Source organism: Azolla caroliniana, unplaced genomic scaffold (genome assembly GCF_043228905.1).
Source record: "Azolla caroliniana isolate FFs.n. ecotype wild unplaced genomic scaffold, voAzoCaro1.0.p SCAF_15, whole genome shotgun sequence".
In the NCBI taxonomy this organism is placed as follows: Eukaryota; Viridiplantae; Streptophyta; class Polypodiopsida; order Salviniales; family Salviniaceae; genus Azolla; species Azolla caroliniana.
Window position 1 is genome coordinate 4763271 of NW_028230450.1, and position 16397 is coordinate 4779667.

Genomic DNA, 16397 nt, shown 5'->3' on the forward strand with positions numbered 1-16397 from the left:
ATATCTGCATTCGATCGAGGTTGGTCGGCTCGGACATGAATGGAAGCTCCCCCTTCTTCTGAAGGTTCCTCGATGGCTTCCGTCTTATTGCCAAAGTTGGGAGTTGTTGTCGTAAGTCAGACCTCGTCCGCCTCGTCCTAGCCAAATTAGTCTCTTGCTCGACTGTGTCCTCTTTCTCCATTTGAATGTGTGTAGAGCATGTGGCCTTTTGAGGTGTTGCTCCTTGTTCGAACATGGTTTTCTTCAACCAAAAACATGGATTGAAGATCGAAGAAGGAGGGCGGATTCTCCTGTACTAGTACGACGGTCCTCATCGCGCCGAACCGTGGTGCAAGGCCGCTGAGGCATATTTGCACCATCTCATCATCGTCCACATTGGTGCTTATTGAGTCGAGTGCATCACAAAGCTCCTTGATCTTCAAGGTGTAGCTTGTGATGGACATATCCCTTTGTTGGATGTTGTTCAACTCTTGGCGGAGTTGAAGATTTCTCGCGGTTGTGTTGGCGGCAAAAATCTTTCGTAGATTCTCCCACGCTTCCTTTGGCGTCTCGACTTCTCGAATGTAGCCGAGCCTGTGGTAGTGAACACATGTCACCAAGAAATACATCACTCGGCTTGCCGCTTGCTCCCATGTTGAGTAGTCGGCGTCCTTTGGGTTGGGTCGATTTTCTTGTGCTCCTTTGATGTAGCTCCAATAACCTTTGACCAACAAGGTATTGGTGCATTTTGTACTCCCAAGATGCGAAGTTGTTTTGGTCCAACTTCTTGCTAGGGAGAGCACTCCCCATTTGAGTATTCATGGTGTTCGATGTAGATTTCTTCCTTCTTCTTCTCTCTTGAATATGGCCTATGTAGCCCCACTACGATAGCGATGAGCCGGTTCTACTTGAACGTCGGCGTAGAGCACAACACACGTAGATGGGCTAGATCGAGCTACCAAACTGCTCTGATACCATGTAAAGAGTCGATGGTGATTCTTGTGCAGTGGAATAGGTTAGAGATGTGTATTATGTGTGCGTGAGAGAGAGAGAGGGAGGGAGAGAGAGAGAGAGAGAGAGAGAGAGAGAGAGAGAGAGAGAGAAAGAAAGATATATTAACATCTTCTAAGGCCAAAATTGGCCCATGAGACAAATGGTTTACAAAAAAATGGGATATTTACCCATTCATCGAAAGTAAAAATAAAAATAAGATAAAAATAGAGTTTAAGCTAAATAGTTCTAAGAAAATAACAAAATTGTTCTATATAAAAAACATGTTCTACAATGAAAATGATGTTAAACTAGGCCTAATTTCATTTCCATCCAAGTCTCTCGAAGAGAAGCAGGAGGTCAAAGGGTTGTGATGTGGATGTGGCCCATGGTCCCAATGTAAAAGATACCCCAACCATAGCTTATAGTCGACGTAGCTCACGTTCTCTTATCTTCTTAATCTTTTCTACTCCACGTCGACTTGTTTTGAAGCCCAACATCTGAGGGCGTTTGGTTGTTCTTTGCATTTCTGCTTCCTCAAGGGAGAGGCCGAGCGGCATAACTGTATCCACATTCATCGCCTCCCCTTGTTCCTGAAAATTTACACTAGTTACATGTTGATGAATAGTAAAAGGGTTATGGTTAACACTTTGTAATTTAGTCTCCCTATATTGTTTTAGTTCTAAGATATACCTACCTAGTCTCTTTACACTCGGGGTATCTAATAGTTTGGAGAGGGTGGGAGAGGGTCCTAATATGTCTTGGTATTCTGCCCGTATCTCGACATAACTTGGGCACGTGCATGTGAAGTGATACTCATCCTCTACGTCTATATGGCATAATCTACATAGCCTTTCCTCTCTAGGGACTCTATTAGCCCGACCATTCTCAATCTCAAGTTGGTGAGATGATATCCTAAGTTGTCCAATGGCCACCCTTCGTGCATTTGATAAGAATGTATCTTGATATCTTGGTCGTGTAATAAAACCTAACTTAGAGAAGTGCAAGAAGTGTTCCTTATAGTACAACATTTTCGATGGAAGTGCTCTCATGGGGTGATCCATTTATATCGAGTGTAAATTTGCCATATATTTCTTGGAGTATCACTTTATTATGGTCTTCATGAGAGGTTAGAGTTTGACCAATCCCATGGTTGTACTTAAGGGGAGGTAGGTTATTAATGTCTATGCCATTTGCAAGTAACCAACTCACCACAATGCTATACCAAGAGCTAGTGTGTCCAGACGCATGTAGGGATCAGGATGCCTCAAAGGCTTGATGGGATATCCTATCTTGTGGTTGACTATGTATCCGATGAATAAAAACTACTACTTGAAAGAGTGCTTCTACTAACATCGGGGGTAGACTAAACTCTACTCTAATAATGTCATGTGGTACTATCGATTTGCTTCGGCCCATCTTCAGTTAGCATGCCGATGGAGACCAGACTCCTTTTCAGATCAGGTACATGCCGAACTCGGTGCAGGGTTATTGTGTTTCCATTTGGCAATCGGATGGGAACCTCTCCGGTCCCTCCAATTATGCACTCTTGCCTGTTGCCTAGACGAACTGTGTCGCTGGTGTCGGTCGAATAGTTTGAAAATCATTCTATGTTGGGGCTCACGTGAAATGTGGCACCGGAATCCAGTAACCATGTGTGTGCATCTTGTGCACGGTAGAGGACTTCCCCGATCATGGAGTCCTCTAAGGAGAGAATTTCTCCTGATCGGGATTCGGCAACGTTGATTTGGTTGCCAGTTGGAGAAAGGTCTGAATCGGGTCTACCTTGATTTCGCTCGGATCAGTGAACATTCTCTTTCCTCTTGATTGACCAGCAATCGGAAACATTGTGGCCAACTTTTCTAGAGTGTGTGCTGAATTCGCCTGATCAGCCCGTTCTCGACTTCGACCGTTGTCAGTCTCCCCTTGTTTTTTATCGGTTGGTATTCCGACCGGTTGTGTCGGCTTGTTCTCTCGTACGACTCAGTCGAGTGATGGGCTTCTGCCAATTCATCGATGGTAAGTCCCATCGATTTTCGCCGAATGTCCTCGATGAGGACTTCGCCGATCGTCTCATCCAGATTTAGGATCGGTTGACTATTGGTGTATGTCGTGTTGAATACCTCCCAACTCACCAGCAAGCTCGATAGGAGGACAAGGGCTTTCACTTCTTCTTCGAAGTTGATCCCTTGTGAGGAGAGTTCTGACAACACCCGGCTGAAGGTGTTGATGTGGGAGGTAGCCGGACCGGTTTCTCTCATCTTTATGTTGAAAACTTGTTTGATCAAAATCAATTTCGAAGATGAGGACTTCTTCTCGTACACGGCTTGTAACTTCTCCTACAGTGACAGCATTGTCGTCTCTTTTACCATGCTGAAGTAGACATTTTCGGCCAGATGCATTTGGATGGTAAAGCGTGCAATTTCGTCCATCGATTTCCACTCTTCGGTTGTCATCGAAGCGGGTTTTTCGTTGTGTCAAATAGCTTCGACTTGTCTTCTAATGATCAAAACATCCTACATCATCTCCTTCCAAAGTGCAAAAAATTTTCCATTGAACTTTCTGATTTCAACTCCAATTCCGGATGTTGAAGCCATATTCTTCTATAAAAAATGAAATTTTTACTAACCTCGTCTTTTTCTTTTGAGCTTCTTCTGTTGTCTGTTGCCATCGAACAACAAGGTTGCTCTGATACCAGTTGTGGAAGGTTTGGTAGGTGTGTGCATATGCGAAAGCGTATGAGAACCTGTTTGCGTACTCGGAAAACAACATAGAAGGGAAGGAAGGCGGAGACTTACATAGAAACTAGTTTTAATGGAAAGCTTTATTACGTTCTCTCTCTCTCTCTCTCTCCGTCAGAGACTTGATACAATGTGGACCTCCTCTATCTTTGCAACGCTAGGTTATTGCTTATATACTAAGCCCTAACTATGTGGACGAGCTCACACTAGGACGGATACAAATTGGAAGGAGTCGGGCTTTTATGCCAACAACTCTAGTCGATGAGTGGACAGAGTTATTATACGCAAATTCGGCAAAGTGGAGAATATCCGCCCAATCGTCTTGTTAATAGATTAGAAAACACCGAAGATATTGTTCTTGCATTTGATTTGTTCGTTTTGCTTGTTCATCTGTTTGTGGGTGGTAGTCGGAGGAGAGGTTACAAGTGACCTTGAGCATTTCGAAGAGATGCTTCCAGAATTTCGAGACAAATTGAGATACACGGTCGATGATGATACTATCGGGGAGGCCATGATGCCGACATACCTCACGCATGACAGTTTCGGCAGTTTCTTCACTAGTGATATCCTTAGTACAAGGCAAAAAATGTGTCATCTTCGTATATCGATCTACTATTGTTAAAATCGCATTATATCCCTTTGAAACTGGAAGATCTGTGATGAAATCTAGAGAAATGGATTGACACGACTTGCTTTGAATTGGTAATGGTTCCAATAAACCATATGGATCATGTCTTGGCATCTTTGCTCTACAACATGTATCACATGTCCAAACATAATCTTCGACAAATCGTCACATATGAGGCCACCAGAATGATCGTTGCACTAAATCCAACGTTGTAGTACTACCAAAATACCCTGTTGTATATGTGTCATGATAATTTTGGACTACTCGAAGGCGACAAGAACCATTAGGAACGTACAAGAGTTTCTTAAAGAATAGTAATCCATCATGACATTTGAATTGTCGATAGTCCGTACTTGGTTGTTGCAACTGTGAAAAAGATGCCCGAGAGGGATCAATTTGTGCTAGAATGGGTTGAACGAAAGCGTCTGTCTTCAAGTCTTCATGTACGGTATTGATAATGTGGGAATCCAATGGCGTATCAAAAACCCACGTTGCTTGCAGTCGTGCCGGTCCTAGGATTACTTGCTTCTAATTATCGAATGTTGGCTCACCGAGACGCAGTCCTAGATACGAGCGTCGTGATAACGCATCTGCCTTCCCTTCCTGCTTCCCTGGATGATATGTAATTTTGAAGTCGAAATGAGTGAGGAATTGGGCCCACTGAGCTTAACGTCAATTTAATACATGAGCATTCTGGAAGTAGGCAAGATTTTTGTGATCACTGAATACAATGACTTGATGAGAAGATCCCTCTAAAAAAGGCCTCTATTGTGGAAAAGATTACACTATTGCTAATAGCTCCTTGTCATGTATTTCATAGTTGATTTTGGCGGCGTCAAACTTGCGTGAGTGGAAAGCCACAGGATGTAGCTTTTCATCATCGCCTTGTGACAGAATGCTACCCAAGGTGAAATCTGACGCGTCTACCTCAATGATGAACGGTTTTTTTGGATTAACATGACCTAGAATAGGTGCTGATGTAAATTCTTTCTTAAGACTCACAAAAGTTGTGTCTGCTTCTTTAGACCAAACAAACGACTACTCCTTCTTGGTAAGCTATGTGAGAGGCAGAATAAGCTTTGAGAAATCTTGTATAAACTTACGGTAGAAATTGCCAAAGCCTAAAAAGCATTGCATTTCTCACAACGAACGTGGAGTCTGCCATTCTAGCACCGTTTTGACCATAACTGGATCCATAGAGATGCCTTCCAAGGAAATGACATAACCTAGAAATTCCACCTGGTTGCACTCGAAACTACATTTTTCTAGTTTTGCATAAAGACCATGTTCTCGAAGTCGTTTTAGTACTAATAGTACATGAGAATCATGTCATTCTTGAGTCTTCGAATAAACCAGTAGATCATCCAAATAGATGATCAAACAAATATCCAAGAGATCTCGAAATATATCATTTGTCATCTGCTGGAAGACTTTTGGCGCATTAGTGAGACCGAATGGCATAACTGTGTACTCGAAGTGCCCATATCTAGTGCGAAATGTGGTCTTCCATTCATCTCCTCGTCGGATCCGTATGAGGTTATATGCTCCTCATAAGTCAATCTTTGTGAAGAACTTTGCACCATTGATTCGTTCTAAAATACTCGTGATAAGGGGAAGTGCATACCTATTCCTGATGGTAACCTTATTCAAGACACGATAATATACGAAGAGACGAAGTGACCCATCCTTTTCCTTGACAAAGAAAATGGGTGCACAGGCTGGAGATTTCGAATGTCGAATAAAATTGTTTGCCAAATTCTCCTCTATGTAGGCTCGAAGGACTTCTAGCTTAGTTGGCGACAAGTTGTAGATTGGTCCCCGTGGTGGCTCTTTTCTCGGTTGTAAATCAATGGGACAATCATACGGTCGGTGGTGAGGAAGTGTACTGGCTTGTACCTTATCGAACACGTCGGCATAATGACGATACTTCTCTGGAAGTTGAACTGTGGATTCCTCTTTAGTGGTGTTGGAAGGTTTTACTGATACTGCGAAGACAAACATTGTTTCCTTGCGTCCTTCCTCACGCAATTGTTATAGCGAAATGGTTGCAATCCTATGAGTAGGTTCTTGGGTTTGTCGATACCGGATTTCTCTTGTTCTCCAATCTATGTCTGGGTTATGTAATTCGAACCATGGTAACCCCAAGACAATTGGATGATCTCGACTATTAATTATTTTAAATGATACTACACACACCAAAATATCTAGGACAACCTGAATCGGCTTTGACTCTTCTACGATATTTTTGGAAGCAATGGGACGACCATCAATAACTACTACAGATGTTGGGCAAGAAAGTTTTCTTAGGGATATCTGATGAGCTTGGGCAAAATTCCTATCCATGAAGCAAGAGTTGGCTCTGGAATCTAAGAGTGCTAAGACATGTACTGGAGGAGTACTTTTAGTAGTAACCATTACTTGAGCTAAGAACACATTGCTAGTTTGGTCAACATTTGGCGGATTGGGAACATTGGATCATTAGGATCTACTTCAATTGACACAAAACCTTGCACACAAGAGGGTGAAGCTTGATATAATTTATCCATCTTCACCACAATACTTCAAGTCAATCAAGTGCATTCTATGTACAATTTCAAACATATAATTGCAACTCATAGTAGAGAAGATGTTGGTGGTGGAATGTGCCTTGGTCATAATTTTTTACCATGACCCTAAGCTATACTCGAATTCCCAATCCTTTCACAAGTTGCAAGTTGGCAATCTTGCCTCAAACTCTACAATGCCTAACTAGTAATCAAGTCAACAAGATCCCTTATTGCTTGTGAATCTTCAAGGTATAAACTTGGACTCTATTATAGGTCTTGTAAACTTTGCACATGTAAATTACCTCAAAATATGTCATCCTATCAAGCAAACATAACGCCACATCAATGGATGATCTTACAACTACGAATGTGAGATAAACCTCTCCCTATGCCTCAAGTGTATGGTTCAAAATTGTTGGGTAGAGCCATCTGCCATTCCCAACTTAATGTGTAAGCTTCAAGGGAACCATTTTTGGGCTTCTCTACTTAATTATAAAGTTAACTACCTTGCTTTTATCATGTAAGATGGTATTTCCAGCCCAATAATTTCATTTCATCCTAATGGTATTTACCATTAGACATGATGCAGAACCATTTTAAGTTTTTTAGCATTGTGCTCTACTAGATGTCTTGCAAGTGTGTAGCTATGCATTTGATGAAAACATTTGTCCATACAGACTTTGCTCTTGACTAATATGTTACAAGTATTGCAAAAGAACAGACAAAAAAACTTCCAGATCACATAAAATTCGCACTTTGGATTACTGAACAGAACAGCTTCAAAACTTCCTTTTAGATCAAAGTGTTTGAAACAGATTTGCATAATGAAACATCATGGTTAAATCCCATTTCTGACAACATGAAGGAATGATACACATGAAGTGATGCTGAAATGGAATGGATTTTTTAACCAATCTTAGCCAACACATCATTCAAGCTGGAGACAGTAGTAGCATAGTACTGCTCAGCCTTGGGCACACTCTTGCTCCTTGCAGCGAAATCCAGCTGAACACAAAGAAGAAAACAATGCAAAAGAAAAACCTATCAGAATTTACCAAATTTTTGTTATAACTTAGATACAACTTTATAATCTTCATTAGCTTAAACCGCTTTGTCTGGCCATTCAAGTTTGCGGGGATTCTAGGCATTTATATAAGCTCTAAATTCTACAAACCATAGCAATCTGAATCCTAATCACATGTATATTAAGTAAGTAATTAATGTATGCTAATGCCAATCGACTTCTCTGTAATGAGCATATAGCCATAATTCTTAGGAATCAATAAGCCAGAAACTGTCCATCTTTTGAAGCAGAAGATCCCCAATTCCAAGTCCTGACACCTTCAACCCTGGCTTAGGCTCGAGATCAAAAGAAAAGAACAAAACAAATTTATCTACGGGCTAATCCTGAGAAAATGCAATTTAATTTAATTTAAAGATTAATCCAAACAAACCTAATCTAATCTAAAGAAATTCTAACAGATCTAATAAAGTGAATCAGAATCCCTTACATTGTTAATATCATCATAGAGCTTGGCAATAAGAGCCTTGAGCTCTTTCTTCTCTTCCTTGGCTTTGGATGCAACGATGGTGTTAAGGTCGAAGCGAAGGTAGGAGGCTTTGAGGCGAAGGTCATTTTGCACATAGGGCCAGGCCTTCTTGTCGATCAAGGTTTTCACGGCTACAATGTCTTTGGCTGACTCCTTGGCTCTTGCAATGGCCTCAGCTGGAGAGAGAGGCTGAAGGTAAAAACGAGACTTCAATGGAAGATCTAAGTCTCGAGCCTGGTCTGCACTCTCGGTACCGGCTTCACCATACCAAGCAAGAAGAACACAATGATTAGGGTGTTAAAAGCAAGAGAAACTGTTGGATTTACATAATATAGGGTCTCATTCAACGAATTTACATAAGTAGATAATGTTGACAAAAAAATGCAGATGATGTGAGAGATCATCATTGATAGGATGGAAGATCATCACAGATAATGTGAAAGATCATGTGAACATTCATCATAGATAGTGTAAAAGACACCATTCATCAATAGACAGTGATAGTGTAAAATGTAAAAGACAGTGTGACAGTGTATAGATAATGTGTGAGAGTTCATCATAGACCATGTGTCAAAGCATGTGAAAGGGGGCGAGAGTAAATGAAAGATCATGACCATGGTATCATGAGGAAGATCCTCCCTAAAGTTAAATCATAGGGCATAGGAGATATAATCAGAGTGTCCTTACGCAATCCACCGGAGGGAGGGGGAGGACCTCCAAGCTTGATGGAGGAAGCTTCTGCCAGAGCTTCTTTGGCGATGAAGAGAGCAGGGGCAGAGACGGCGAGGAGGCTAAGCAAAGATCGTCGCGAAGATGAAGAAGAAGAAGAAGAAGAAGAAGAGGGGGAGGAGGAGGACTGATCAGAGGAGGCGCGGATGGGTGCCACAGTTAGGGGCCGGAAGGAGGAAGGAGATGAAGGGGAAGGGGAAGGGGAAGCAGTGTTGAGGGAGGAGGGTGTGGTGGAGGAGAAGATGCCAGCCATGGCCACAGTGGAGCTCGCCATGTTTCCTCTGGGGGCCTTCGTTGCTCCTGCTCCTTTCCCTTCTCTGTGTCTTTTCTCTCTCTCTCTGTGTGTCTTTCTGTCTCACTGTGAGAGGATATGGAGGAGAAGGAGGCAGGCTACTTACTAGTGGAAACAGGGGATTGTGTTTGTAATGTTTTTTTGATGAAGTAGAAGTGTGTGTGTGTGTGGAGAAAGAGAGAAAGAGGGGAATATGGATAAGGAGGAGAGGATAGGCTCATCCATCCATCCAACCAACCATTTCATTCATTCATCTCTCTCTCTCTCTCTCTCTCTCTCTCTCTCTCTCTCTCTCTCTCTCTTTCCCAACCTTTTCCCACATAACACACAAATAGGAACCTTACCTCCCCAAGACACACAAGTGTTAATTGCAACACCAGACCTCAGCCTCTCTTTGCTCGCCTGCCCATCCACAACCTCTCGACAACACAACTTTGCTCACCTCCCCCAAGACACACAAGTGTTAATTGCAACACCAGACCTCGGCCTCTCTTTGCTCGCCTTTCCCATGTCTCATCCATCCTACAGCTTCCCTATGTGCCGGTTTTCTTTTTTGGTTTTGTATGACTTCGAAGCACTCCATTGTTCGAGGCTTCACCCTAATAACACACGCACGCACTCGCACTCGCACTCAAAGCATCTCCAATTGGCATCCAGGAGATTCATATCCTGGTTTCATCACAAATTGCAAACTAAAATGTGCTTAGAAAATATGATTTAAGCACGGGGAAACTGCATAAGATATTGTATTTTGTTAATCTATGATGACACTTCACTATTTGAAGCAACAAGCAACCCCAGATGCCACCCTAGAGCGACCACAAGCATGTAACATAGGAGAGACATGAAGCGTTTTTCCACCCACGTTGTTCAATATGTACCCCATCACTATGCATGTGATTTTTCTAGGCTTACCCAACTTCTTAGTATGCAAACATGTGACATACATTGAACTTGGACAATTTCTTAGATATACATGATATTCATGTACCACTAGTGTTGACCCTAAATTCAACCTAGCTAACATCCTAATGTTACTACACATTGCGTCCTACACAATATAATGGCTACCACAACCTCAAGATAGCATCCTTGCATTACTCTCCTCCTTGCAAGAGGACTTTACCATGATTGGGAAAGCCCGTTAGTGTTTCGAAAAGATGGATATGATATGCCTCTATGAATATTCCCCACGGGTTACATGCGTTTTGATTCAAAGATAGTAGACAATTTAGGGTTAGATCCTTAGTTTTAATCACTCTTTTGTTGTTTATATGAACATTGAAGGATGTGTTGTGTGTTTCTCGCTACTTAAGTGCTTTCATTGTTTTCAACTAATTAAGTGTTAATTGAATTCTCTGAGCTAATTAGTGCATTGTTTGGATGGTTTGTATATGCTCTGCTTTCATAAAGATGACTTACATTGTTAAGATAAAGTTGCACAGGATACCGATAATAGTATCCTATTCTTGTAAGAACATGACACCCAAGAATAAGTATGTGTCTTGAAGGTCGTGGGTCAATGAAGAGGTCACCAACTATTTAAGATATGACAAGAAGAGTTCACTTAGTTTATAATGTAGTTCTTAGTTTTGATATTTATGTTATCCCGGTCGACAAACACAAAGGGCCGAACAACTCAATCTCTGAATCATTCTGTCAATGGGATTGTGCTTTGGAGATTGGAGTCGGTCGACTCTGCTTAATGATCACTTAAACACACTCACTATATCACACTCAATCATTGTAATTACCATAACACTTAAACACTCTCAGACTGGTGATCGATTGTAACTATAAACGAACTCTCAATGCAAGAAGAATTCAAGACACCTAATGCTTTAACTAATAGACTTATATTAAAACATAGTGGTACCGACCATCACGAAGAATTTAGTCTTCGTGGGCCAAATTGTGGAGCAAGGCATGCAATTTCAATTCAACCAAGCCGGTTTCTTCATCGAAAAAGAGGGTCGAATCATCGCTCGTGGTCGAAGGGAAGGCCAAATGTTTATCCTCGAGCCAAACAAGGTAAAATCGGCTATGTTTGCAAAGGGCCTCAAAGCCGACATAGACATAGAGTTGTGGCACAAGAGAATTGGCCACATCAATCTCAATAAACTCAAGGCAATGCAATTGAAAGGAGTCGTCATCGAAAGGAGATTGAAGGCAAGAAACACTGACACCCGTTCCCAAAAGAGAGGAACATGAGCAAAGGCATACTGGATGTAATTCATTCTAATGTATGGGGACTGGCTCAGACGGCTACATTCGGCGGATGTCGATAGTGACGACTTCTCCAGGTACACCTAGATCTACCCCATGCAGTAAAAGAGTGAAGTATTTAGTCACTTCCAAAAATTTAAGAATGAAATCGAGAAAGCCTCAGGTCAGCATGTCTGATGTCTTCGGTCAGATGGAGGCAAGGAATACTTCTCTGATGCATTCACAGCATACCTTCGACAAGAAGGAATCAAGTGAGAATTTCCTTACTGACATACACCTCAACAAAATGAAGTAGTTGAACACAAGAATCGGCACATATTAGAGGTAGCCCCGGCGATGATGAATGAAAAGAACCTGCCAAATTCGTAACGGGCAAAAGCCGCCAACACAGTCATCCACCTCACGAGGTAACACCCCACGAGAAGTTTTATGGTAAGAAACCGGATTTATCCCACGTCAGGATATTCGGTTCAATTGCATATGTACACATCCGCAACGAAATGCGGCAAAAGCTAGATCCCAAGTTGGAGAAATGTATCCTCGTAGGATACTCACTGGAGCAAAAGGGGTACAAATGCCTCAACCCCTCTACTTGGAAGGTTCGCGTAAGCCAGGACGTAGTCTTTGACGAATCGACATCTTGATACGAACCCGAGCCAACTCCTCCCGAACCATCTATGAACGACCTTGACAACATAGAAGACAATGATTAACTAAGGTCAATACCCGAGGAGAGTCCGATCTCAACTAGATTGAGTGGACCACAAGAACCCCCAAGCAACCAAAAAACATCTTAGCCAAGTCCGAAGATGGACAAAGGCAAGGCGAAAATGCTAGAATATGAAGATGATCAATGTTATTGGTCGAAGAGAACCACGTCTGAACCAAGACCAAAACGTCGGAAGGACAAATGTTCTTCTCGAATTCGGATGGTGGCCGAGGACGAGGTCGCGGTGGTAGAAGAGGTCGATTCGACCCATCTCATGAAGGGAACTCAACCCTTCGACAACAAGACGGAAGCCATCGAAGAACCTTCAGAAGAAGGGGGAGCTTCAATGCCAAAAAAAATCGGCAAAAACAATGCCACTTACCTGCAACTATTGTGGGAAGATCGGCCATCATGAAGAGGAGTGTCGGAAGAAGATAAGTGAGTCGGCTTCGACAAGCCAACAACTCACAAATTACACCACCAACTCCAAATACGACGAATACGGTGGACTATTCGTAATGAAACATGGAGCGAACTTTATGTCAGCCTCCAACTCAGAAGACGTGTGGTTCGTCGACTCCAGTGCCTCACATCATACGATGTCACACCAAGAGTGGTTCCGTGACTTAAGAACGTCATATTGACTCGGCTACATAGAGACGGGAGACGACACCACACATCCCATTTGGCACAGTGGCAACGTTCCATTCAGCAACAACGGCCAAAGCAATTGCATCAAGAATGTCTTGCATGTTCCTGCAATAACAAAGAATTTGGTCTCAGTCAGCCAAATCGTGGAGCAAGGCATGCAAGTTCGTTTCAACAACGAAGGATGCTTCATAGAAAAAGATGGTTGACTCATAGCTAAGGGATAGAGAGACATCTGAATGTTCATTCTCCATTCGAACGAGGTGAAATCGGCCATGTATAGAAAAGTTCTCAAAACCAACACCGACATCGAGTTGTGGCCCAAGAGAATTGGTCACATCAACCTCCAACAGCTCTGACCTATGCAATCAAAGGGAATCATCATCGGATTTCCGGCCTTTGAGTCGAAACGAGTCGACCAAGTGTGTGAAGCATGCAAACTCAGCAAACAACATCGACTCCCATTTCCAAAGGAGAGTTACACAAGCAAAGGCCTTCTCAACGTCATACATTTGGATGTATGGGGACCAGCTCAAACGTTGATGATCGACAACTACTCGCGCTGTCGTAAAGATTTTCGCCCACGGTGTGAAAATTGCATGGAATGTACAAAATCGAGTGTGGTTCTTCACACACAATATGGAACAATAATAATGAAGATATTATTTTTGGTACGAAAAGATGGATTTCTTCAAGAGCTTCCGAATGCATTTTACTACATGTGAAATGGACAAATTAGTGTCAAGTTATGTGAATGTGAAGTTTGAGAAAAAGAAGAGAAAAACAAAATTGTGAGATATCCCACATAGATAGGACAACATAAGGATGTAAGATTATATAAGTAGAGCCATATCTCTTTACATTTCAACCAAGTGCTAGGAGCACAGAAGAGTTGGGTTGTATAACATGGATGAATGGATGTGGTTAAGTTATTTAAATAATGTTTTGGACGAAACCGGACCAGATAGACCGGATCACCGGGTCGGGATGTGGACCGAACCGACTTGGGATAGATGCGTTGTCGGTGATGAAACCAGCATTTGGCGATCAGCGACGGAATTGGCAAACCTAGTTACTGGCATCCGGCAACCTCGGGATGCAGACTGAACGGATGCAAATCGGATAGATCAGTCGTGTCGGTTGATCGTGGTGCATGGTGTTTTAAAGATATTTGATCCAAAAACCTAATAGTATTTTGTGCTTTAAAAGGGACATAAACAAGACTTGAACTATGCACCTCCAAGATAGAAAGCAATATACTTACCACTAAGCTAAGTCATTTCCTTAAAGTTATATTTTTATCATTATAGTTTTACTTGAAAATTCTCATATGAGAGCTTAAATGAGTGACATGGTTATCATGCATCACATGTAACGTATGAGCGCCAAATGGCAAACATGCATCATGCATTTTATGCATGTCTTGTACCCCTCATGCATCATATGCATGGGGGCATCTATAAAAGAGTGGATGGAAAAAGAAAAAAAGGGGGCGATGTATGATTCAAGAATTTAAGGAGAAGAAAATTTGTTATCCAATTGATGGTGTATCTTGTTTCTTAAATCTAAAGTCAAGGGTTCAATCTTAATCTCTCTCTCTATCTCTCTCTCGCCATATCAATCTATCTTAAATACTTTCTCACTAAACTAGTGCAAACTTCGAATCCTTCCGGTCTAAGACCCCGGTGGTTCCGCCTCACCATCCGCACATAGTGACAGATCTTCACGACAGCGCTACACATGGATCTTCCCTATGAAGAAGGAGAGTGAAGTGCTCTCACACTTTCAAAAGTTCAAGAACCAAGTCGAAAAGGAAACCGATTGGCACATTCGATGTCTACGATCAAATGGAGGCAAGGAGTACTTCTTCGACGAATTCATCTCCTACCTCCAAGGTGAAGGCATTTGAAGAGAATTCTCATGCCGACACACACCCCAACAAAATGGAGTAGCCGAAAGAAAGAATCGACACATACTCGAGGAAGCATGCACCATGATGCATGAGAAGCAAATGTCGAACTTCTATTGGGCCGAACCAGCATCCACAACCGTCTATCTCATGAATTGATGCACCACTAATGGAGTGCATGAGCTAACTCCATACGAGCTCCTTGTCAGAAGGAAGTTGATCCTGTCGCACCTCAAAGTGTTCGGAAGCATTGCGAATGTACGCATCCCGAATGAAAAACGACAGAAGTCCGATGCGAAGTCGGAGAAATGTATCCTTGTAGGATACTCATCCGAGCAAAAGGTATACAAGTGCTTCAACCCTTCGACCCCAGCGGCTCGGATAAGTCGGGACGTAGTCTTCGACGAATTGGCATCATGGTATGAGCCCGATTCGGCTCCATCCGACCCGATCGAGGAAGAGTTGAACGTCAACTCGAATGACGATATTCGGCCAAGTCCTCTACCAAAGGATAGTCCAAGCTCTACCGAGTTCAATGGACCACATGAGCCTTCACATGACCAAAGCACATCACGGCCAAGTCCAAAATTGAACAAAGGCAAAGGTAAGATGCCCGAATACGAAGTCGATCGTCCCGACAACAGTGATTCAAATGTGTCGGCTCACTCACTAGACAACGATTTTGGTGTACCCATTATGCGAACACCCAAAGTACAAAAGACGCTTACATCGGCAAGCGAAAAACTTCGACGTTCATCTAGAGAGAAGAACCATGTCACTCAACTCGGCTACAACGAGTATAGGGCCCATCATTATGCCTTTGCGATGAAGGTAGCGGTTGAACAAGAGCCTGAGAGCTCTACAGAAGCGGCTCATGACCCACGAAGGATGGAAGAACTTTGCCTTTGACCCTCTAACACTACAAGCTTTCGTCACAGGCTTGAGAGGGAGGAACCAAAACTGCCTCAGAAAGGCTGAAGAAAGTCGAAGGCCGGACAGAAGCTGACATCGAAAGCCAGACAACGCCAAAAGCAAAACCGGATGTCAGACGCCTCATACTTGAGTTTGAGGGGGCGTGTTGGGATATCTAGCTCAACTTAGTTTAGTCATTTAGTTAACCACGTAACTTAGTAATTACCTAGATAGAATCTAGTTAGTGTGTTGACCTTTAAACCCTTAAATAGGATCTTGTACTTGTACGTAACTGGAGATACATTCTAGATCCTCCACTACTAAGTATATATAATATAGGACTTACATCCTTGTACCTATATTCTACTCACACATGTGCACTCTTGCGCATGAGTTATATATATACCTCATTGTGGGTATTTTTGTAAGTTGATGATGCTTATTAATATAGAGGAAAGGTCTTTAACTACACTCTTGTTAATCATCTCCCATTTATATTATTGTTCATAAGTGTACCTTCCTCTCACACACATACACA

General features: G+C 42.3%; 1 protein-coding gene and 1 long non-coding RNA gene across 2 annotated transcripts; both read right to left on the bottom strand.

Annotated features, from left to right (window-relative positions):
• Positions 1–1186: 1186 nt before the first annotated feature.
• LOC147854431 (uncharacterized) lies at positions 1187–1757 on the bottom strand. The gene is made up of 2 exons (XR_015531060.1): positions 1667–1757; positions 1187–1562 (listed from the first exon to the last, which is right to left on the bottom strand). It is a non-coding gene; the product is annotated as an uncharacterized LOC147854431 (long non-coding RNA).
• Positions 1758–7622: 5865 nt separating this feature from the next.
• LOC147854432 (oxygen-evolving enhancer protein 3-2, chloroplastic-like) lies at positions 7623–9551 on the bottom strand. The gene is made up of 3 exons (XM_087331346.1): positions 9122–9551; positions 8396–8691; positions 7623–7889 (listed from the first exon to the last, which is right to left on the bottom strand). The coding sequence occupies exons 1-3, from the start codon at positions 9435–9437 to the stop codon at positions 7791–7793; spliced, it is 711 nt and encodes a 236-aa protein (XP_087187472.1). The 5' UTR covers positions 9438–9551; the 3' UTR covers positions 7623–7790.
• Positions 9552–16397: the final 6846 nt, after the last annotated feature.